This window comes from Coregonus clupeaformis, chromosome 4, assembly GCF_020615455.1.
Source record: "Coregonus clupeaformis isolate EN_2021a chromosome 4, ASM2061545v1, whole genome shotgun sequence".
NCBI lineage: Eukaryota > Metazoa > Chordata > Actinopteri > Salmoniformes > Salmonidae > Coregonus > Coregonus clupeaformis.
In genome coordinates, this window is record NC_059195.1 from 8,804,831 (window position 1) to 8,828,341 (window position 23,511).

Below are 23,511 nucleotides of genomic sequence, written 5' to 3' on the forward strand. Positions count from 1 at the left end.
GCCATGAACTCTCGAAACGATTAATATATTTACAATAAATTATTAATTGTAACACAATAGTGACTCACTAGTGGACTGTGTAGTTATTAAACGTTATTTACTTGAAATACAGCGGTCTCCTACCTCCTCGACCCCGTCTGGTTCAGTAACAATAACGCAAATACAAGTGCTAAAAAATTACACCGCTATGAAGTCGTTCAGTGTGTAAAGCGGGCAAGAATAACTAAGTACTTCCAGGTCACGGATTTTTGGAATCATTCAGAATAAGAGTCCCGTCCTGTATACTTAGTAAATTAATAATTAGGACGAAAATTATGGAAAACGTGCACAATTATCAATATATTTTATACTACATTGAACAAAAATATGTAAAGTGTTGGTCCCATGTTTCATGAGCTGAAATAAAAAATCCCAGAAATGTTCCATACGCACAAAAAGGGTATTTCTCTCAAATTTTGTGGACAAATTTGGTTACATCCCTGTTAATGAGCATTTTCTTGATGGTGGAACAGAGGTCAAATTAGCGCCTTCACCCCTCTGACTTGTGATTGGCTGTGTGGAAAATCCATTGCGGCCCCACTGTGAAGTAGGCAAGGATAACTAAGTACTTCCGGGGCATGGATTTTTTGGAATCCTTCAAAGTAAGAATAATGACCTGTATTCTTTGTAACTGAATAATTAGGGCGAAAATGATGGCAAATGTGCACAATTATTGATATATTTTATACTAGCTATCATACAAAGAATAATTTAAAGTATTTCTATAAGATATTAAGTGATTTATTTGTGTATTTTTTCAAGGCTAAATGGTCACAAAAAAAAATGTGTGTGTACTTTATAATTTATTGTACCTACATTGTGTCACAGTAAAACGGGGTTCCATTCTACTCAGTAGCACTTGTAGTTTCCAAATCCACAGAGTTTACACCCCTAGGAGCGTTGCTGCTCATTTTGCGGCCTTTATAGAGTGGCCAATCAGTTTAAATGTAGTACGTTTTTTTCATATTGAACATACATATTGCACCATACATAATTGCCTGTACGTGGTGTCGCAGTAAAAGGGGGGTCCATTCTATTCAGGAGCACTTCTAATATGTAATTTATTGGCCTACAGTGTATTGCATTGGGACCAATGGAGTGGGTGGGGTAAAAAGTGCTCAGTCCCCTAAGAAATAACACCATATATAGATTCTACAAACCCTACTGAGTAATTCCAACCCCACTTTCACTTCAGCATATAGAATAGTTTTTTCTCTATGGACCAAAGGAGTGGGTGTAGAAAGTCCTGCTGGGTATTTAGACCTCAGTCCCCCAAGAACTACCACCATATATAGATTCTATAGAACCTACATTTACATTTTAGTCATTTAGCAGACACTCTTATCCAGAGCGACTTACAGTTAGTGAGTGCATACATTTTCATACTGGCCCCCCGTGGGAAACGAACCCACAACCCTGGCGTTGCAAGCGCCATGCTCTACCAACTGAGCTACAGTATTCCCACCCCCACTTCTCTTTTTTAAGCCATATGTAATTTATAGGCCTATAGGGGCCGATTACCTTATGCAGGTGCTTAACGGGCTTTGCAGGCGTGGTTCCCTTGCGCACTGAAGACATTTAATTAATCACTGAAAACCCCCCACTTGCTGGCGAACTGATTTTCTTGTGGGGGTTTTCATTCAATAGGGTTTTCAGTACATTTATCTTAAGCCATCCCTTTAAATATGGTGTACCTTTAATTATAATTTTGTCAACAGACTCACTAGAATACACAGAGAGAACAGTGTCAGAATATAGGGATCAATGAAAGAAATCCATCTAAATATATGCATATTTGTCTACGCCTCAGTACCTATCACAAGCCGGGCTAGAACTCCGGTCTCAAATGTGTAAAGCTGGGGGTACTACCCCTTAGCCACAGAGGAAATGTTGTAGGACCCAAATGAAACACCCCAGGCAATACTCCAGGTAAGTAGATTTAATGTTCCAAAACAGGAGGCAAACAAAACAACTCCCCGAGGGGAGAAAAACAAACTAAAGAACTTCGAATAACTTACTAGGACTGATACGGTGGGACAAAGCAGGAGACACATAGACAGGACGCAATAACCAAGTGAGAAACAAGGGGAAAACACACAGCTAAAATACTCAAGGGGAAACAAGGCACAGGTGACATAGATAAGCTAATTAGGACACATGAGGAAAAACTAAGGCAAAGGGGAACACAGCTGACCTCTAGAGGCCAGGAGACAAACAGGGGAAGCAGGAAGCTGACAGGACCCCCTCCTCTAGGAACGACTCCTGACGTTCCTTCCAGAACACCCTGGCCCCAGGGTGCGAAAATCTCGGATCAACCCTGGGTCCAGGATGTCCCTGGCCGGAACCCAGGAGCGCTCCTCTGGCCCGTAGCCCTCCCAGTCCACCAGATACTGCAGAGAGTTCTGGACCCTCCGGGAGTCCAGTATCCGGCGGACTGTGTAGGCTGGCTGGCCGTCTATGATCCTGGGAGGTGGCGGGGGTCTGTGTGGGGGGCAAAAGGAGAAGACAAGACAGGTTTAAGGAGTGAAACATGGAAAGTGGGGTTAACTCTAAGGGAGCGAGGCAGAACTAAACGATACGACACAGGGTTAACCTTTCTAGAAATGCGGAAAGGGCCGATGTATCTCTGGGAAAGCTTCTTGGATTCGACCCGGAGGGGCAAGTTCTTAGTGGCCAACCAAACTCTCTGACCAGCTCGGAAACTAGGGGCCGTCCGGCGGTGGCGATTAGCCTGACTTTGGTATCTCTGGGAGGTCCGAAGGAGGGTACACCTGGCCTTCTTCCAGGTCCGCCTACAGCGTTGGACAAAGCGCTGGGCCGCGGGAACACCAACTTGCGCCTCTTCCTCTGGAAACAAAGGAGGGTTGTAACCGAACTGGCATTCGAAGGGGGACAATCCGGTGGCTGAGGACTGGAGGGTGTTGTGGGCATATTCAGCCCAAATGATATAGGTGGCCCAAGACGTGGGATTACTGGCCGCCATACACCGCAGGGTGGTCTCCAGATCCTGATTAATCCGTTCCGTTTGGCCATTAGACTCTGGATGGAATCCTGACGATAGGCTGGCTGTGGCCCCAATAAGCCTGCAGAAGGCCCCCCAAAACCGGGACGAGAATTGGGGACCTCGGTCAGAGACCACGTCCAGGGGAATGCCAAATATCCGGAAGACATGGTTCATGAGGAGCTCCGCAGTCTCCTTAGCCGAGGGCAGCTTGGGCAGGGGAATAAACCGGGCAGCCTTAGAGAAACGGTCTACCACCACAAGGATGACGGTGTTGCCCTGGGATAGAGGAAGTCCCGTAACAAAGTCCAGAGAAAGGTGTGACCATGGCCTTCGAGGAACAGGTAAGGGATGGAGCAGTCCCTGGGGTCGCTGGCGTGTCGACTTTCCCTGGTTGCACACAGGGCAGGCCTCAACATAGACCTGCACGTCCTTCTTGATGGACGGCCACCAAAACCGCCGTCGGAGGAACTCCAGTGTGCGAGCACTGCCAGGATGGCATGTCAAGGGCGACTCATGACCCCACTGCAAGACGCGGGCCCGAACCGAGAGAGGAACGTACAGGCGACCGGCAGGACCACCGCCTGGATCGGGCTCATGGGCAAGAGCTTCTCGTACCCCTCTTTCTAGTTCCCACTGAAGAGGTGCGACGATCCTAGACCTCGGAATAATCGATGCCAAGGGCTTCTCTTGTACCTCGGGAGAATAGACTCGAGACAGAGCATCCGGCTTGACGTTCTTGGTGCCAGGTCGGTAAGTCAGGATGAACTGGAATCGATTAAAGAAAAGGGACCATCGTGCTTGCCGAGGGTTCATCCGCTTAGCCTGTTGGAGATATTCCAGGTTCTTGTGGTCTGTGAGAACCTGGAAAGGGTGCTGAGCCCCCCTCAAGCCAATGGCGCCACTCTTCCAAGGCCAGTTTAACCGCAAGCAACTCTAGATCCCCCACGTGGTAGTTGCGCTCGGCCTCAGACAGGCGGCGAGACATGAAGGCACAAGGGTGTAATCTCCCATCCGCACCCCTCTGTGACAGGACGGCTCCCACCCCCACCTCTGAGGCGTCCACCTCCACCACGAAAGGTCTCTCTGGGTCAGGGGTCACCAGAATCGGAGCAGAAGTGAAGCGGCGCTTGAGATCCTCGAAGGCCCCTGCTGCTTCCGGACCCCAGTGAATCTTGGTCCCTCCTCCCTTGGTAAGCGTCGTCAAGGGGGCTACCACCGAGCTGAAATTCTTGATGAACTTCCGATAGAAGTTAGAAAAGCCAATGAACCGTTGAACCTCCTTGACCGTGGCAGGTGTGGGCCAATCGTGGACCGCCTTGACCTTCTTGGGATCCATCTCTAGGTGCCCGGGAGTGACAATAAACCCGAGAAACTGAGTCTGAGAAACATGAAATTCACACTTCTCAGGCTTAACGTAGAGGTGATTGTCAAGGAGCCTCTGGAGAACCCGGCTAACATGCCCCTCATGCTCCTTCAGTGACCTCGAGAAGATGAGGATATCGTCCAGGTACACGAAGACGAACAGATTAAGCATATCCCGGAGAACATCATTAATCAGGGCTTGGAATACTGCGGGGGCATTGGTGAGCCCGAACGGCATCACCCGATATTCATAGTGTCCCGTGGGCGTGTTGAACGCCGTCTTCCATTCGTCTCCTGGCCGGATCCGCACGAGATGGTAAGCATTGCGGAGATCCAGCTTAGTAAAAATGGAAGCCCCTTGAAGCAGCTCAAAAGCAGTGGCCATGAGAGGAAGAGGGTATCGATTCCGAACCGTGATCTTGTTGAGTCCCCGGTAATCAATACAAGGCCTCAGACCCCCGTCTTTCTTTTCAACAAAAAAGAAGCCCGCCCCAGCCGGGGAAGTAGAGGCATAGATGAGGCCGGCTGCCAAGGACTCCTTAATGTAGGTGTCCATAGCTGCGTGCTCGGGGAGGACAAGGAAAAGATCCGACCTCTAGGAGGGCAGCACCCAGGGAGTAGATCAATGGCACAGTCATAAGTGCGATGAGGCGGTAAGGCAGTAGCCCGGGCCTTGCTGAACACTGCTTTGAACCGATGGTAAACACTGGGGACTCGGGAGACGTCAACAGACTCTTGAAACTGGGTACTAGGGGCTGAGGAACTCTGAAGCATGCAGGTGAGTTGGCAAGTGGGACCCCAGCTAAGAATGGTGCCAGTAGGCCAGTCGATCTGGGGATTATGTCTGCATAGCCAAGGGTGACCCAGGATAATAGGATACTCGGGAGAGTCAATGAGATAGAAGGTCTCCTCCTGCTGGTGTTGAGAGATGGTAAGTCGCAGGGACTGAGTCGCCTCAGTAACTTTTCCTGGTTCCAGAGGTCTGCCATCTAAGGCAGTAACTGCCTGGGGTTGAGGAAGTAGTTGGGTAGGGATCTTAAGTTCCTTAGCCAAGGTTACATCCATAAAATCACCTGCGGCACCGGAATCGATCATAGCCTGGACCCGATGCTGGTGGCCCTCCCAGGACAGAGTGGCTGGAATAGCTAGGACCGCGTTAGTAGGAGGAGCTCTAATTTTCCCCATCACAACCCTCCTGTAGCTGGGCGGGGACAGGCGTTTCCCGAAAGCTCGGGGCAAGTGGAGCGGAAGTGGCCGGCAACCCCGCAGTAGAGGCACCGACGCTCCCTCATGCGACGTTCCCTTTCGTTGGAAGAAAGCCTGGAACGGCCTAACTGCATGCTCTCCGGGGAATCCTGGGGCAGTTCAGGAGCCGGGCAGCTCTGAATGACGGAGTCCAAACAGGAGAAACAGAGCTGCTCAGAGGAACTTGGGACTGAGACACCTGACGGCGAGCCGTTCTCCGCTCTCTTAGACGATTGTCCAGGCGGATGGCCAAGGCTATGAGGGACTCGAGATCTTCAGCTGGTTCACGGGTGGCTAACTCATCTTGAAGGGGCTCAGATAACCCTCCCTGAAAGCAGACCCTCAGCGCTTCATCATTCCATCCGCTCCTTGCTGCTATGGTTCGAACTCAATGGCAAAATCTGCCGTGCTCGGGGGGCCCTGACGGAGAGACAGTAGGCGCTTGGAAGCCTCCCGCCCACTGACAGGATGATCGAACACCCGCTTGAACTCTTCTACAAATGCAGCGTGGGAGTCACAACAGGCCTCCTGGGACTGCCACACCGCAGAGGCCCAGGCGAGCGCCTTGTCTGAAAGAAGGGTAATGAGGTAGGCAATCTTGGAACGGTCTGTGGGAAAACTTGAGGGTTGGAGCTCGAAGGTGAGGGAGCATTGGGTGAGGAAACCCTGACAAGAGCTTGGATCCCCAGAAAAGGGCTTGGGAGGTGGTAGTCGGGGCTCCGCCAACCGAGAAGGCCTGTCGTCACTGGGAGGTGACCGGGGGGAAGGGGGAGAACCAAGGAGGCGTTCAAAGAGCTGGTGAAGGGAACTCATCATTTCGGCCAGGAGTTGAGAATGTCTAGCCATCAGCTCCTCTTGTCGGCTGAGAACGGCTTCATGGCGCTGGAAAGAAGCCTCATGTCGAATGATCACCGCCAACAGGTCCTGGGAACTGAGTGTTTCTGGGTCCATGATTGACTTGGTTATTCTATCACAAGCCGGGCTAGAACTCCGGTCTCAAATGTGTAAAGCTGGGGGTACTACCCCTTAGCCACAGAGGAAATGTTGTAGGACCCAAATGAAACACCCCAGGCAATACTCCAGGTAAGTAGATTTAATGTTCCAAAACAGGAGGCAAACAAAACAACTCCCCGAGGGGAGAAAAACAAACTAAAGAACTTCGAATAACTTACTAGGACTGATACGGTGGGACAAAGCAGGAGACACATAGACAGGACGCAATAACCAAGTGAGAAACAAGGGGAAAACACACAGCTAAAATACTCAAGGGGAAACAAGGCACAGGTGACATAGATAAGCTAATTAGGACACATGAGGAAAAACTAAGGCAAAGGGGAACACAGCTGACCTCTAGAGGCCAGGAGACAAACAGGGGAAGCAGGAAGCTGACAGTACCAACTGATAATACTCTGATTTTCTAGATTATTTAGGCAATTTTTAGGGTTAGGAAAGTATGTATGAATCATACAAAAACTGGTTTGGAGAGCCTTTACACACAAAATATATTGAGGAATATAAAATACAGTGGTTTGATTCATACTGAACGTTGTCATATTCAAGTTCAATCCATGGAACATTGGAAGGTGGATAAAGTGTACAATAGGGGTTGAACAATAGTCCTATAAATCGAACCTAATTGTCACTAATCATGGAACTGTATGACAACGGTCTAGTTGTGAATCATGCGCCAGGCACCAGGTTTCATAATGATTCCATAATGATTCAAATTGGCTGCATGTCCCAAATTATTGCACAACGTTAGCCTAATATGATCCACTAACGCTAGCGACCCTCAGGAAAAACAAAGAAAGGTAAATGGAATAGAATGGAATGATGCAAAAGGTAAGCTACAAATTGAAGAAAACTAGCACTAAAGTGACAGTTATAAATGTATGTGGGTATTACTGATGGTAGCTTCCGATAGTGGCTAACATTTAACATGATACAAATTGTAGAATAAAACGTTAAAAAGCCCGGCCATAGGCTATAATTAAAACATTATAAAGTGCATATATCATCTCAGCAGGTTCAGCCCTACAGAAGCCTATAGTTTGGGTGTCCAAATTTCATCCACGCAAATTTTGAGGGCACACAATTAAAATTCTGAATAACAGCACAGCTATTTATAGCCTATATCACTGCGGAAAATGGGACGCAATACATGTCATGTTGATATGATTTTCTATTTGCTTCCATGTGGCTGGTTTCACATTCGTCTCCAGAAATCATAAGGAAGAATTATCTAAAACAATTGCTATGTGTATTTACAATCCCCTTTACCTTACTCATTTACCTAGCTCTTATCAATAGCTCTTAATCCATGTATAAATTACGGTGCATGGAGAATGCTGTTATTTCTATTGGAAAAATAAAGTAGATGCCTTCAAATAAAGTAGATGCCTTTTCCCACTTGGAACTGGCAGGTTCGCTCGACCTTATTCATGGTTTCCTCGTGCGTAAAGGTGGTGGAATTCTGAGGGCATTAAGTAAAGGTCAGAATATGGCTTATCTGTAGACACCTCCACCACACCTTCATTTCTTAGATCTCCACCACGAATTAATAGTGGGTGAACAGCATGCCATTCTCATACTTAAGGTCAGAATATGCAGAGAGAAAAGTGCATAAAAGGGAATAACGTTCCATTTATGTGTGCTTAACTCGGGTCGGAATCGGGCCATAGAGAAAAGTGCATAAAAAGTGAATTATATTCCATTTATGCACTGCTTAACAAGGGTCGGAATCGGCCCCATAGTGTATTATATTGGGACCAATGGAGTGGGTGGAGTAGAAAGTGCTGCTAGGTATTTAGACCTCAGTCCCCCAAGTAATAACACCATATATAGATTCTACAGACCCTACTGGGTAATTCCAACTCCACCTTCATTTCGGCACATAGAATAGTTGTTTTTTCTCTATAAGCCAATATGTAATTTATAAGCCTACAGAGTATTGTTTTGGTGTCATTTAGCAGACGCTCTTATCCAGAGCGACTTACAGGAGCAATTAGGGTTAAGTGCCTTGCTCAAGGGCACATCGACAGATTTTTCACCTAGTCGGCTCGGGGATTAGAACCAGCGACCTTTCGGTTACTGGCACTATGCTCTTAACCACTAAGCTACCTGCCGCGTATTGCATTGGGACCAATGGAGTGGGTGGAGTAGAAAGTGCTGCTGGTTATTTAGACCTCAGTCCCCATGAAATAACACCATATATAGATACTACAGACCCTACTGAGTATTCCCAACCCCACGTTTACCTCAGCACATAGAATAGTATTTTCTCTACAGCCCAATGATTTTAACATACCAATCTGAACATTGTATTTTTCGATAGTAGTCTTAAAAAATATATATATATTTGAGCATATTTGTAATTGTTTCCATAAAGTCCTTCTTGCATTTGCTTTTACGCAAAATAAAAAATTGACATTGATTAAAATGTAATATCTTTTGAATGAGTTATCCACATTGCAATGTTTTGAAAGGGTGGCTTTTATTTTTAAAGGATTCCTCATTACAATACAAAAGTGACGTCATCGTTTGTGCTGCTAGTGAAGGGGAGCTTGGCCTTCTGTCGTTCTTACTGCCACGTTTAAAAACCGATTCATAACAAGGTACTCCGGTAAGTATATGGACATATCTATGTGTTGACTGTTTGTTAAAATATTTGATAACACTATTGATATGCAAATATTGTGACCTAGATATGCCTAGTTTGTCACGAAAAATAGCTAGCTAGCAAGTTAGCAATTCAACTGGTGTTGTTTCAAGCATACAATACTTCACTTGACTTGTTGAAGTTTGGCTAACGTAAACTAGCTAGTTTCCAGCTGAATCATTGGTAGCTGGCACTTATAAAAATGGGAAAATAATGGTAGTTACCTAGCTAATGTTAGCTAGTACGGCTTAGCTAGCTAAGCTAACTAGAAATTAGCCATTGATCGTGACTCCCAGTTCCATTACATTAAACATAAGTCATTGGATGAAGGCGTCTTCTGTACGGGGGCGTTGTGTTAACCTTTACGGGATCGGTGTCCCATATACGGGACGGTTGAGCCAATGTGATTAGCATGACTGTTGTAAGTAACAGCAAACTTTCCAGGACATAGACATGTCTTATATGGGCAGAAAGCTTACATTCGTGTTAATCTAACTGCACTGTCCAATTTACAGTAGCTATTACAGTGAAAACATACCATGCTATTGTTTGAGGAGAGTGCACAACAACAAAAAAGTTATCATGGCAACTGGTTTGATACATTCACCTCTGAAGGTAAATAATGTACTTAAATTCAGTAATCTCGCTCTGATTTGTCATCCTGAGGGTCCCAGAGATAAAATTTAGCATAGTTTTGTTTGATAAAATCAATTTTTATATTCAAATGTTGGAACTGGGTTCTACAGTTTGAACCCTTGCTGTTTCTGGCTCCACACCCACCCCGCCCGGCCATCTAGATGTGTGAGTTAGTATATAAGCTAATGATCCATCATGTATGACATTCCTGGGAGTGTGTAAATTTACATTTTGTATTACCAAATCATTTTTGTATGTTCTCTATAGTTATGTACTTGAAAATGTATGAATTGACCAATTCGTCACATTTGGGCAGACTTGATACAAAATAGTCCAATATTGCAATGTTTCACTGGATCAATCTGAAACTTTGCACACACACTGCTGCCATCTAGTTTTAGTGTAGATTTGACCAATATGACTTTTCAATGGAAAGGAATGAGCTGATCTCTGACTTATCTAACATGTTGCACACTGTAAAAAAATGTTGAGCTTCAACCAAAAGATGTAGAAGCTGTATTTAAAAGGACAAAGCACCTGGGCCAGACAACATTAGTGGTCGCCTACTAAAGATTTGCCATAAGCAACTGTCAGGTGTTTCCTGTGAGCTTTTTAACCGCACTCTGGCAGAACACTCAATATGGAAATCATCCACCATATACCCAGTACCTAAAGAGCAACCCCTACTGCAACAATGACTACCGCCCTGTAGCTTTAACATCTTTGGTGATGAAGAGCTTTGAAAGGCTGATTCTCCCCCAGCTACAAAAGGAGGTATCCCACTCCAGTTTGCTTACAAGTGGCACAGGGGTGTTGATGATGCACTTCTGTCCCTACTGCACTGTGCCTACACCCACCTGGAGAAACCCAAGACATACGTCAGGATGGTATTTGTGGATTTCCCTAGTGCCTTTTAATCTAGTCTTCACTTAATGGGTCAAAAGCTCCAGAACATGAATGTCAATCCACATCTGATTCTCTGGGTCCTCTCCTTTCTGACAAATAGAGAACAGCTGGTCAGATTCAATGGTCATTGCAGCTCGTCCAGAACCATCTCTACAGGATCACCACAAGGCTCTGTCATCTCACCTGTTTTCTGTTTTAGGAGCTCAGACCCAGAGATGATGTTCATCAAGTACTCGGATGACACAGTAATTATGGACACAGCAGGAAACTCAGAGGGGCACCTCCAGGCTGAAATTGACAGGTTTTCACTGTGGTGTAGCCAGAACTACCTGGACCTCAATGCAACCAAAACCGAAGACCTGGTCATTGACTTCAGAAGAGACCAACCTACCATCCCACCACTGGAGATTAACAGACAGACCATTGAGCGAGTGGAGGACTACAAATACCTAGGAACCATCATTGGCAACAAGCTAGCTCTCCTTCAAAAGAAACATTGAACACATTCCCTCAATGTCAACAACGCCTGTTCTTTCTACGGAAATGGAGGAAGTTTAATGTACACCCATCAATCTTCCAAGCATTTTATTCAGTGCATTCGGAAAGTATTCAGACCCCTTGACTTTTTCCACATTTTGTTACATTACAGCCTTATTCTAAAATGGATTACATACTTTTGTTTCTCTCAAATCTACACACAATATCCCATATTGACAAAGCGAAAACAGGATTTTAGAAATTTTTGCAAATGTATTAAAAACAGATACCTTATTTACATAAGTATTCCGACCCTTTGCTATGAGACTCAAAATTGAGCTCAGGTGCATCCTGTTTCCATTGATCATCCTTGAGATGTTTCTACAACTTGATTGGAGTCCACCTGTGGTACATTTAAATTGATTGGACATGATTTGGAAAGGCACACAAATGTCTATATAAGGTCCCACAGTTGACAGTGCATGTCAGAGCAACAACCAAGCCATGATGTCGAAGGAATTTTCAGTAGAGCTCAGAGACAGGATTGTGTTGAGGCACAGATCTGTGGAAGGGTACCAAAACATTTCTAAAGCATTGAAGATCCCCAAGAACACAGTGGCCTCCATCATTCTTAAATGGAAGAAGTTTAGGACCACCAAGACTCTTCCTAGAGCTGGCCGCCCGGCCAAACTGAGCAATCAGGGGAGAAGGTCCTTGGTCAGGGAGGTGACCAAGAACCCGATGGTCACTCTGACAGAGCTCCAGAGTTCCTCTGTGGAGATGGGAGAACCTTCCAGAAGGACAACCATCTCTGCAGCACTCCACCAATCAGGTCTTTATGGTAGAGTGGCCAGACGGAAGCAACTCCTCAGTAAAAGGCACATGACAGCCCGCTTGGAGTTTGCCAAAAGGCACCTAAAGACTCTCAGACCATGAGAAACAAGATTTCTCTGGTCTGATGAAACCAAGATTGAACTCTGAATGCCAAGCGTCACGTCTGTAGGAAACCTGGCACCATCCCTACAGTGAAGCATGGTGGTGGCAACATCATGCTGTGGGGATGTTTTTCAGCGGCAGGGACTGGGAGACTAGTTAGGATCGAGGGAAAGATGAACGGAGCAAAGTACAGAGAGATACTTGATGAAAACCTGCTCCATAGCGCTCAGGACCTCAGATTGGGGGCGAAGGTTCCAACAGGACAACGACCCTAAGCACACAGCCAAGACAACGCAGGAGTGGCTTCGGGACAAGTCTCTGAATGTCATTGAGTGGCCCAGCCAGAGCCCGGACTTGAACCCGATCGAACATCTCTGGAGAGACCTGAAAATAGCTGTGCAGCGACGCTCCCCATCCAACTTGACAGAGCTTGAGAAGATCTGCAGAGAAGAACTCCCCAAATACAGGTGTGCCAAGCTTGTAGTGTCATACCCAAGAAGACTCGATGCTGTAATCGCTGCCAAAGGTGCTTCAACAAAGTACTGAGTAAAGGGTCTGAATACTTATGTAAATATGATATTTGCGGGGGGTTTCATTTGCAAAAATTTCTAAAAACCTGTGTCTGCTTTGTCATTATGGGGTATTGTGTGTAGATTGATGAGGGGGAAAAAAACAATTTAATCGATTTTAGAATAAGGCTGTAACGTAACAAAATGTGGAAAAAGTCAAGGGGTCTGAATAATTTCCGAATGCACTGTAAATGCTTAATAGAGTCCATCTTAGCCTTTAATATTGTGGGTTTTAGGGAACATTTTAGGAAATATTGTTTGGTGCTCTAGGGAACACAAGTCAGAATCCATTTAACAGGGTAATAAGAATCAGTGAGAAGGTCATCAGAGCAAGCACCTGTCTGCCATAGCATTGTTGCTGCACTTTTCAAATGAAAAGCTTCTGTGCAGCTGCTTTTGAATGCATTACCCTCTTGGGACATTTGCAAGTGAATAGGTTGGTTTCCCCTTTGATGCTTGAAAGTGAAAATGCTACACGCTTTCTCTAAATGGCTGAGATACCAGCTAACCCTATTCCAAGCATACTGGTATATAAACAAGTATAGCTACTTGCCCACGGTCAAATATTTCGACATCACCATTATCAAGAGTTTGAGAAATCTGAGAATTCATGACGCAACCTCAGACTTTCAATCTCAAGCCAATCAATGGTCTTAAAAGCAACTCTCAGACAAGTAAAGTTCAAATAGGTTACATATGTCATGTTGTGGAAAGCTTAATTTAATTATTTGTCTGAAAACAACAGCAAGAGCTATTGTTGTGCAAGAAAGGTGAAAGTGTACTACATAGCCTAAGCAGATCACATTCATTTTATTTGCGTAATCTATCTTGTACCTGCAGGCTATGAACTTTGTATATTGCAGCAGTAATTATTTTATTGTCCTGGAGCAAATGGTTCCCTGTTGGTATAATTTATGAGTGACACATTTTGGTGATGTTTTCGAAGGAATAAGGTGTATTCATTAGCAACACAATCCTCATAATCCTCTTGTTCACAGAAACAAAATGAATGTTGGCGTAGCGCACAGTGAGGTGAACCCCAACACTCGGGTCATGAACAGTCGAGGGATCTGGCTGACCTATGCCCTCGGTGTTGGAATGCTTCACATTGTGCTTTTGAGCATACCCTTCTTCAGTGTACCTGTGGTGTGGACTCTCACAAATGTTATACACAATTTTGTAAGTAATTTCTCTTCTCACGCTTTAATAACCTATTACCAGTTTGTCCTTCTTACTTTCAGCCATATCATGGTAAACCCCCCCCTCCCCCCTTCAAAGTTGGTGCCTAGACAATTGTTGCTTCATCAATGCATTGGTCTCTCATTGTTCCTTGCGGAATCTGTTTAATAAAGAAACAAGGTCACTGACTCACTAAGTTTAACTGTTGTCCCCATATTGGAAAGGTCTTCTGTATTACAGCAGTAAAGAAGGCCGTTAAAAGGGAACCACAATATTCTGCTATTTTAGTTCAGCAGCTTATTGTTTACTGTATCTTTTGCTTGCCAGCAAGTGCTAGTTCAGCTGGTAAATGAATTTTTTTCACAGACCCTGTTATTCATAGAATGTAGCATTCTCATTCAAATGACCTTATGTCCTCAGTGCCAAGTGTTGTAAAGGAACTTAGGAAGTGAATACCCAGAACATAACACACTCCAATGTCCCATTTATGACCTAGTAGTTAATAAAGTATCAGTTGAGGTAATTGTGAGAGGCTTTGCACCAGTAAGCAGATTTCACACGCACTCCACTTCTTATCATAAATACAGTTCTGATTCTATCCCAGCTCTTTCCATGGAATGATAATTAAAAGATGTATAATATAATTTTAATGAACCAAAAGGACATGTAGTTGTGCTGCAACATCTACCCTCAGTCTCTGGCACCATTTGCTACGTTATGATTAGTTTGTCTTGTCTTAGTGGACTGTCTCTCGCCGTCAAGATTTGGACTCATTCACTGTATCTGTGTCTGTCTTGCAGGGGATGTATGTCTTCATGCATGCAGTGAAAGGCACTCCGTTTGAGACCCCAGACCAAGGAAAAGCCCGGCTCCTGACACATTGGGAACAGTTGGACTACGGCGTGCAGTTCACATCATCCAGAAAATTCTTCACCATCTCCCCAATCATTTTGTACGTCGCCTCCCGTCATTTAGAACAAGAGGTTACATTTTTGTCCATTGGCTTTAGATACCCATTTAGCATCCAGTGCAGAAATAATTGCAAACTGTATGGGATGGTTTCCCGGACACAGATCAATCCTAGTCCTGGACTAAAAAGCACTTAAATCCTCCATTTGAGAATGCGTTTTAGTCCAGGATTGGTTTAATCTGTGTCTGGGAAACTGGCCCTATAAATTACAACTGTTGACCATGTTGCAGAGCTTTTTTAACTGACACATTTGCTAACTTGTCTTGTTTTTTTCTCCTAGATATTTTCTTGCAAGCTTCTACACGAAGTACGACACAACACACTTTGTCATAAACACTGCCTCCCTTTTGAGTGTGCTGATCCCCAAATTGCCACAACTACATGGAGTCCGCATCTTTGGCATCAACAAGTATTAAGCTGAGTGTTGAGGGTCAGTGGTGTGTGACCAACTCTCAAAGGAGCTATTGGCTCATAGCAAGATGAATAGTTAACCCTATGTACTCTGTACCACTGGAGTGTGTACTGAGCAGTTTTGTACAGTATGTGTAATTGTCACTCATTGTTTAGATACGCCAGGTTAAACTATAATGGGAGACTTACAGAGATAAGATAATGCCATGTGCATTACTAACTTAAGTAAATATTATTATTATTAATTTTATTTTTTTATCTGCATAGACCTGGGCTGGCCCATGTATAAAAAGTGGAGCTTTTTTTTGTTCTTTTTTTGTTTGCCCTCACTTCACACTGTGACACAAATATTGAGTTCCTCCTTGTTACAATTAATTTTTCTCATCATAACCGAAAGCCTTATCAGATGTATTTTTAAAGATGATTTCTTCATAAAAGTAGGGGCCTATGGTTCATTGTTTGACACACATTTATTTTTTAGATGGGTTATCATTGCTGAAAAGAACTGAACAATATGAAATACAAATGTTGCATGATTTCCTTGGTATATGAATAATTTCTCATTGTTACTCAATCATATAGGGCAGGCATTTTTTTCAGTGTATATAGTTTTATGTGTTGGTTCATGTCTTGATTCTTATGTGAAGATCAGATAATTTTTCATAAGATGTTAAGTGTTGTCAGATGAAAGTGTTTACTGAGACCGGTCTATGGTATGCCTATGTACCTATATTCATGTAGCTGTACTTGTTTAGGAGATCTCCTGGACGCTATTACTAAGGCAGCTAGTCCTGTTTTGTTTGGTCATGGCTTATCCATGATATTCTTGGAGCTTTGTCAGCCCCTGTATCTAACATCATTAAAACATTTGTGCCCTTAAAAGCAGCATATATGTCTTAACTGGCTAAATCTCTTGAGGGAAATGGATGGAAACCATATTTTGGCATGCACTGACTACAGTGGAAGAGAAGTATAAAAACAATCTGTGAATGCTTTTAAGTGATGTCACAGTGGCAAAAGCTTTGTTACAGTTTAAAATTAAATGCAATAAAGTAAAACATTTAATTTATGTAATCCAAAATGTCCCATGTAATTTCGTCACACCGTGATCTCATTCATCAACCGTGTGTGCATAGTAGTCTGACACATGAGACTATTCAATTATAAAGGTAGAGCATTCCTGTAACAATTATGTGAAACTTAGGAATTCATTGTGGTACAGTTGTTGGAATTGTTGGCCCAAGACTCCTTTGAAAACCTCAAAACGGTGATTCAGATCTTTTTGAGCATGGATTTTATATTTAGTCCCAAATGCCTCATCGGTAGAGGCTGTTCCATAGAAGACTGCCTATCCTGGAATGGAATAGCGCCATGGCACAAATAATACAAGGCTCTCGAGTAACGTACAGGTCGTACCCGGTGCAGATGTACGGCTGACCGCTCTCCTCTGCACTGTCCCTGTCCCCCAGGACGGCATAGTGGTGGCGCCATGTATTTCAGAGGGTGAAGAGTCGGGCAAAACAAACTGGCAGGCAGGGTACTTATCATGGGTGTAGGCCCCACCACCCTGCCCACGTGCCACAATTCAATGCAGACTATGACAGCGTGATGAAGTGGGTGAATGCCTTCCCGGCAGTCATGTCCCACAGCGATGACCCTCACTGCCTCTGGACTGCAGCCCCCACAGCCTCCATGCCTCTCTCCTGCCCCGCTCTTGCTGCAGCCATAGCAGCCATCATGTAGTCCTGCATCTTGGCTTTCTGAGAGGAGGTGAACAGCTGGCCTTTCAGTGCCACCGTCACCTGGTTGTCCTCATAAAAGGAGGTGGGCCAGTGTTTGTTGGCCTGCTCAAACTGTGATCTGGTCAAAGGAGGGCATGCAGGTATCTTGACCAGGAAAAGGTCTCCTAGACCTCCACAGGTTAATCTACCTGAGGACGACAGATCAGATATGTGCATGTCCTTACTGCAGTCAATGTCTGGTGCATCACTGGCAAGGCATACAATGACCTCCAGAGGGTGAGGGCTACCCTTATCCTTGCATGCCCGTACCCTCTTGATGTGCTGAAGTCCAGGTAACGAGTACACTGTGGCTAACTCCTTTCTCAAACGAGAGGTTTCTTGTTGACGATGGGAGCTGCAAAGGCCTCGATTAGCTCAGTGTCTTGTGACTGAACGTTGGACAGCACAGGATAAGCGACCCAGGAGTCAATGTCACACTCCGATTATTTGATGTGTTTGGACTGTAGCTCCATTTCATAGTACCTGTGTTAAAAATATAGATGTTCAACCACAAATCAGGTCAAACAACTCAGATCCAGACAATGTTTACATAAATGGGTGATTCTGCAACTTCGGGCACTTTGGCCCTGCAAGCTTTCAGAAATTAAAACTTATTCAAACACCATTTTACCAGTATTTTAATTGTCTATGATTTGTCTAGAAACAATATCTAATAATGGCTGTGATTGTACTATTCAGGAATGTATACATTTTTGTCATTTTTCCCAGACAGCCATAGACAAATGTAATTTCCATCACGTCATTAAACATAAATTTTAGTTGAACATGAAATATCATACAATTTACTTATAACACATCTCTTATACATTTGTACATGAACTTGTATGGAATATTATTTTAAGTGATTTTTAAGGTTGTCCTAATATTAATAATTCAACACGACGCCAGAATGTATAAACTTTCCTTGGTGACAGCTGAAAACATTTATCATGAAAAATATACACTGCTCAAAAAAATAAAGGGAACACTTAAACAACACAATGTAACTCCAAGTCAATCACACTTCTGTGAAATCAAACTGTCCACTTAGGAAGCAACACTGATTGACAATAAATTGCACATGCTGTTGTGCAAATGGAATAGACAACAGGTGGATATTATAGGCAATTAGCAAGACACCCCCAATAAAGAAGTGGTTCTGCAGGTGGTGACCACAGACCACTTCTCAGTTCCTATGCTTCCCGGCTGATGTTTTGGTCACTTTTGAATGCTGGCGGTGCTTTCACTCTAGTGGTAGCATGAGACGGAGTCTACAACCCACACAAGTGGCTCAGGTAGTGCAGCTCATCCAGGATGGCACATCAATGCGAGCTGTGGCAAGAAGGTTTGCTGTGTCTGTCAGCGTAGTGTCCAGAGCATGGAGGCGCTACCAGGAGACAGGCCAGTACATCAGGAGACGTGGAGGAGGCCGTAGGGAGGGCAACAACCCAGCAGCAGGACCGCTACCTCCGCCTTTGTGCAAGGAGGAGCAGGAGGAGCACTGCCAGAGCCCTGCAAAATGACCTCCAGCAGGCCACAAATGTGCATGTGTCTGCTCAAACGGTCAGAAACAGACTCCATGAGGGTGGTATGAGGGCCCGACGTCCACAGGTGGGGGTTGTGCTTACAGCCCAACACCGTGCAGGATGTTTGGCATTTGCCAGAGAACACCAAGATTGGCAAATTCGCCACTGGCGCCCTGTGCTCTTCACAGATGAAAGCAGGTTCACACTGAGCACATGTGACAGACGTGACAGAGTCTGGAGACACCGTGGAGAACGTTCTGCTGCCTGCAACATCCTCCAGCATGACCGGTTTGGCGGTGGGTCAGTCATGGTGTGGGGTGGCCTTTCTTTGGGGCGCCGCACAGCCCTCCATGTGCTCGCCAGAGGTAGCCTGACTGCCATTAGGTACTGAGATGAGATCCTCAGACCCCTTGTGAGACCATATGCTGGTGCGGTTGGCCCTGGGTTCCTCCTAATGCAAGACAATGCTAGACCTCATGTGGCTGGAGTGTGTCAGCAGTTCCTGCAAGAGGAAGGCATTGATGCTATGGACTGGCCCGCCTGTTCCCCAGACCTGAATCCAATTGAGCACATCTGGGACATCATGTCTCGCTCCATCCACCAACGCCACGTTGCACCACAGACTGTCCAGGAGTTGGCGGATGCTTTAGTCCAGGTCTGGGAGGAGATCCCTCAGGAGACCATCCGCCACCTCATCAGGAGCATGCCCAGGCATTGTAGGGAGGTCATACAGGCACGTGGAGGCCACACACACTACTGAGCCTAATTTAGACTTGTTTTAAGGACTTTACATCAAAGTTGGATCAGCCTGTAGTGTGGTTTTCCACTTTAATTTTGAGGGTGACTCCAAATCCAGACCTCCATGGGTTGATACATTTGATTTCCATTGATAATTTTTGTGTGATTTTGTTGTCAGCACATTCAACTATTTAAATAAAAAAGTATTTAATAAGATTATTTCATTCATTCAGATCTAGGATGTGTTGTTTAAGTGTTCCCTTTATTTTTTTGAGCAGTGTATTTCCACCCAACCTTTTTGTGAGATTATGATAACAACCATATGAATTCCCTATCTAAAACAAATCAATCAATGTAAATGATACATAATATACTAATTTACCTCAAAAATATGGGTTATGGTGGAAATGACAAGGTGTGGTGGAAATTACATCTATGTTAAAAAAACAATATTTTATTGCAAACATTTTGAACAACCACCATTGTTAAACATTTAATTAATCTAAGACAAAGTAAGATTCCAAAACACTGGTACTAGCACCTTTTCTAACCTGAGAACAATGTTTTGTCATTGGCTACACTTAGATGCAACAACTAGAACTTCTAGCACCTATATATTGAGGGAAGAGTTAATTGAGAGCTGCACATAGTTTTATTTAATGTATGATTTGATGTCCTGCTTTGTATTGTATGTACTGTATAGTGCGCTTCCAAGGGTATCTAAGGCTTAGAAAGAGAGCTAAGTTCCTCTCAGACCAATGCATCGAGCTCCATGTGCCTTTTGGTCAAGCACATGCTGTGGTCTGTACCATATGATGTCTCTCATCGGCCAAAAGAAACGGTTGGGGCCAACGTGACTCATGGTTTTCAAAAGAGCACCACTCTCTGCGTGAACGTCTTGCACGATGCCAGGGTAAACATCCTGATCATACTCCACCACACACCACTTTCCAATCAATGCTTCACTTAGATCTTCAATGGGCTGGAAGGCGCTGTGAGATGTGTTGGATTTTCCATCTCGGTCTGCCTCTATTTTTTCAACCAGAGTCACAGTTTGTGATAGCATAGTCTAGTGATATATAGTGTAGTGATAATATGTTTGTATAACAAATGTGAGATTTGACATAAAATAACCCACAACTAATACCTGGTGTATCTTCATTGTCCCACAGATTATCTCCAGGTGATCCGGTGGGAGGTCCTCCATGCTCTCTATCTCCTCCTCTGAGATATAGAAGAGCTTGATAGCTGACTGATCTTTTGACAGTTCCTCAAATACAGTTCTTCCATTTGGGAGGTCCTTGCCTTGTGCCACAATTCCATCTGCTCTTCGTTTCACAGCTGCTCCTACCCAATCAGCTGGGCCTTTTCCATGTCCGGCTTCTAGGAAATTCCATGTGACTCTCTGGAAGCCCATTCCAAAGGGAAGGGTTTGATAGTATAAATTATTTTTAGACCTATACTGGGTTGTAGGCCCATCACTCACAAAGTGTACAGCAGTAGCCGATGGGCAGAGCTCAAGAAAGTAGGCCAGTGTTTTTGAGAGATGGGCCCAGATAGCAGAGGGGTTATCGAAGAGCTCAGTGAGCAAAGTGAAACTGTATAATTTGTGGCATATCCAACACAGGTGTGGAGGGTCACCTGCTTGTGAGAATCACCAAAGTGAACTGCCTGGATTTCACTGATGTATTTACACAGGTAGTTCTCTGCAAAGTCAATATGCATGATGATCTCCTCTTTCTCCAGATTCTCTTTTAATTCTCTCAGTTTGGAGTATTGGTGTCAAATGTTGTACACGTGTTTCCCCAACTTCTCTTACAATCCTTTGGAGAAGTCCTCCAGTAGAATCTGCAGTGTGCCACACACCTTTTCTTTTACTGTCAAATGTCTTTGTTTTTCCTTCTCTCTCTCTTCAGCATTGTTTTTCCACTCAAACCACCATGTCTGCTCACCAGCATCAAAGTCAGATGTTTTAAGCTCCGTTGCTTGGCAAAGGGAGCACACTGTGTACATACATGCACTCTTTCTTCAGGTTCTCACAGCACAAAGACTCAATAAGGTTCTCAGTGTTGCTGCAGCTGATCACTTTGTGATACTGTAGTTTGTCTGCCATGAACTGGAGGTTGGCGTGGGTTTTGCAGAGGCATATGTCCCTATCCTGGACTGTTGGCTTTGCAGAATGCATAGAAGGACATTTGAATCTCTGAATATTCCCTCTTAAACTTCTGATAAAGGTTCTGAATTGTGCCATTCAAGAAGCACTTCTGCTTTTTCTTCTTGTTCCTGGTTAGTGTGTCCTTTTTCCCTGTTGTTGCTCTACTGTTGTCATCACATTCATAGACTCTAGTGATTTTCTCTTCTGTGGCTGTGCTAATTCTGTTACACTTCTTTTTCCTTGAGTATTGAAGACTTGTTGGTCTGTTTTCATTTGCACTCATTGCTTTTGCTGAAAATCCAAATTATCTGTATGCGGCTTTGACCAGGCCATACTTTCTCAGGATGTTGCCACTGAGCATTTTTTAAGCCACTTGTTTGTCCTTGGCACTGCACATTTTTTGATACTTTTGCTTTAACTCTGCAATGATGGCATTTTGAAACAATAAAACAGTTATTCAGAGTTCCCTTCATTTGCTGTTTTGTTTTTGTCTTTGGGGAATCTTTCTCTCCATTTTCTTCATCAGTTGATCATACCTTTGTTTGGTCTTCTCAGCTTTCTGTAAAGCATTATGAAGTTTGACATTTGTCATGCAAAGATCTGTGTATGTTTTTCAGCGACCTCTTCCAACCTTTTTCCTTCCAGCAAGTATTCAACTTCTCATCCCTGTTGCAGACGATGAAGAAGGGGTATCAGGGCGTGCATCAGGGGCAGGTATGTTAGGGGCAGGTATGTTGGCCTCATGTTCTGGCTGCAAGTCATCTGGTGACTGAGGTGGTGTGTTGCCTGATAGGTAGGTCTCCATTGCAACTGTTCTCTTTAAAGTCCATTGGTTGCATTTCCATTGCCTTCTCTTGCTTATTTGTTCTCGCTTTGTAAGCTCTGAGATAGATTTCACTTCTCCCTTCTCTTTTTTCTTCCAGCATCTCTCCCTGTCTTTTTGCAAATGTTCCTGGTATCGTATGGGGCGGCAGGTAGCTTAGTGGTTAAGAGCGTTGTGCCAGTAACCGAAAGGTCGCTGGTTCTAATCCCCGAGCCGACTAGGTGAAAAATCTGTCGATGTGCCCTTGAGCAAGGCACTTAACCCTAATTGCTCCTGTAAGTCGCTCTGGATAAGAGCGTCTGCTAAATGACAAAAATGTAAATGTATAGGACCTTTTTTTTCTATTTTTTTTTCTATATGTCTGTGACCTCTGTGCTATTTTATGTGGCATCTTCTAAAAACAAAGAAAAATACTACTTAGTTTTCAACTTGTGCACACCTTGGAGCATTTCCTAGATGAAACTAATTTAAAACATGATTAAATCAGCCTAAAGTAAAAAAAATAAAAAAAATAATTAATAATAACTAATAAGATAATGGATTTTTGTCATTTCCACCATGTTATGTAATTTCCACCACAGTTAATTAAGTTTGTGATGGAAATGACTGTGATGGAAATGACATTTCTACAGTTTTTGGAGAAAAATGACAGGCTGCTTAGCATGCTTTGGCTAGTATTACAGCTAGCATATAGTTTACACTAAATACATAAAATATACAATTTTTTCCAAAATTCTACCACAAATTAAAACAATTATAGCCTGTTTGGAAATGACTGACAATAAAAAGTCTCTACACAAGCAATATTTACCTAGACTTTTCTTCAACTTCTGGACATCACATCTGGAACAACTGTCAGCTGCAGCCATGTGCTTCAGTGTCACAATAGGTTTCCATGGTAACTAAATTAACAGTCTTTTGAGAAAACATTATTAATTATGGATTTGTCCTCAGTGGTGGAAATTACACGACTACCAAAAGACAGGTATATTTTGTGTAAAAAAACAATATAAAGGGCATACTCACAATAAATATTGATATAGATTTCATTTCATTGACTCTTTCTCTAGTAGATAACATTATAAATGTGTAATTA

At 43.9% G+C, this 23,511-nt stretch overlaps 3 protein-coding genes across 4 annotated transcripts in view; 1 reads left to right on the forward strand and 2 right to left on the reverse strand.

The window, feature by feature from the left end:
- The window catches only part of pms1 (PMS1 homolog 1, mismatch repair system component), a 71,867-nt gene extending 71,664 nt beyond the window's left edge, over positions 1 to 203 (reverse strand). The window contains exon 1 of one of the 2 annotated variants that reach the window (XM_041864134.1): positions 124 to 203. The gene's annotated coding sequence lies outside the window, so the exon portion shown is untranslated. Of the gene's footprint in view, positions 1 to 101 lie in introns of both variants that reach the window. The other variant, XM_041864125.1, reaches the window with a different exon arrangement.
- A 7,198-nt stretch (positions 204 to 7,401) lies between these two features.
- On the forward strand, positions 7,402 to 15,929 carry ormdl1 (ORMDL sphingolipid biosynthesis regulator 1). The gene is made up of 5 exons (XM_041864159.2): positions 7,402 to 7,492; positions 9,156 to 9,272; positions 13,831 to 14,011; positions 14,812 to 14,963; positions 15,262 to 15,929. The coding sequence occupies exons 3-5, from the start codon at positions 13,838 to 13,840 to the stop codon at positions 15,395 to 15,397; spliced, it is 462 nt and encodes a 153-aa protein (XP_041720093.1). The 5' UTR covers positions 7,402 to 7,492; positions 9,156 to 9,272; positions 13,831 to 13,837; the 3' UTR covers positions 15,398 to 15,929.
- A 262-nt stretch (positions 15,930 to 16,191) lies between these two features.
- On the reverse strand, positions 16,192 to 20,811 carry adat3 (adenosine deaminase tRNA specific 3). The gene is given in 5 exon segments (XM_041859770.1): positions 16,192 to 16,979; positions 16,982 to 17,068; positions 17,071 to 17,511; positions 17,514 to 17,656; positions 20,789 to 20,811. Coding segments are annotated over 5 exon segments (933 nt in total). The 3' UTR covers positions 16,192 to 16,740.
- Positions 20,812 to 23,511: the final 2,700 nt, after the last annotated feature.

Excerpts from the sequence above, each read along its gene's own strand:
- ormdl1 (XM_041864159.2), top strand. The coding sequence starts at position 13,838 with ATGAATGTTGGCGTAGCGCACAGTGAGGTGAACCCCAACACTCGGGTC. Across the intron at positions 14,012-14,811 it reads CAAATGTTATACACAATTTT|GGGATGTATGTCTTCATGCA; the intron begins GTAAGTAATTTC and ends TCTGTCTTGCAG. Across the intron at positions 14,964-15,261 it reads ACCATCTCCCCAATCATTTT|ATATTTTCTTGCAAGCTTCT; the intron begins GTACGTCGCCTC and ends TTTTTCTCCTAG.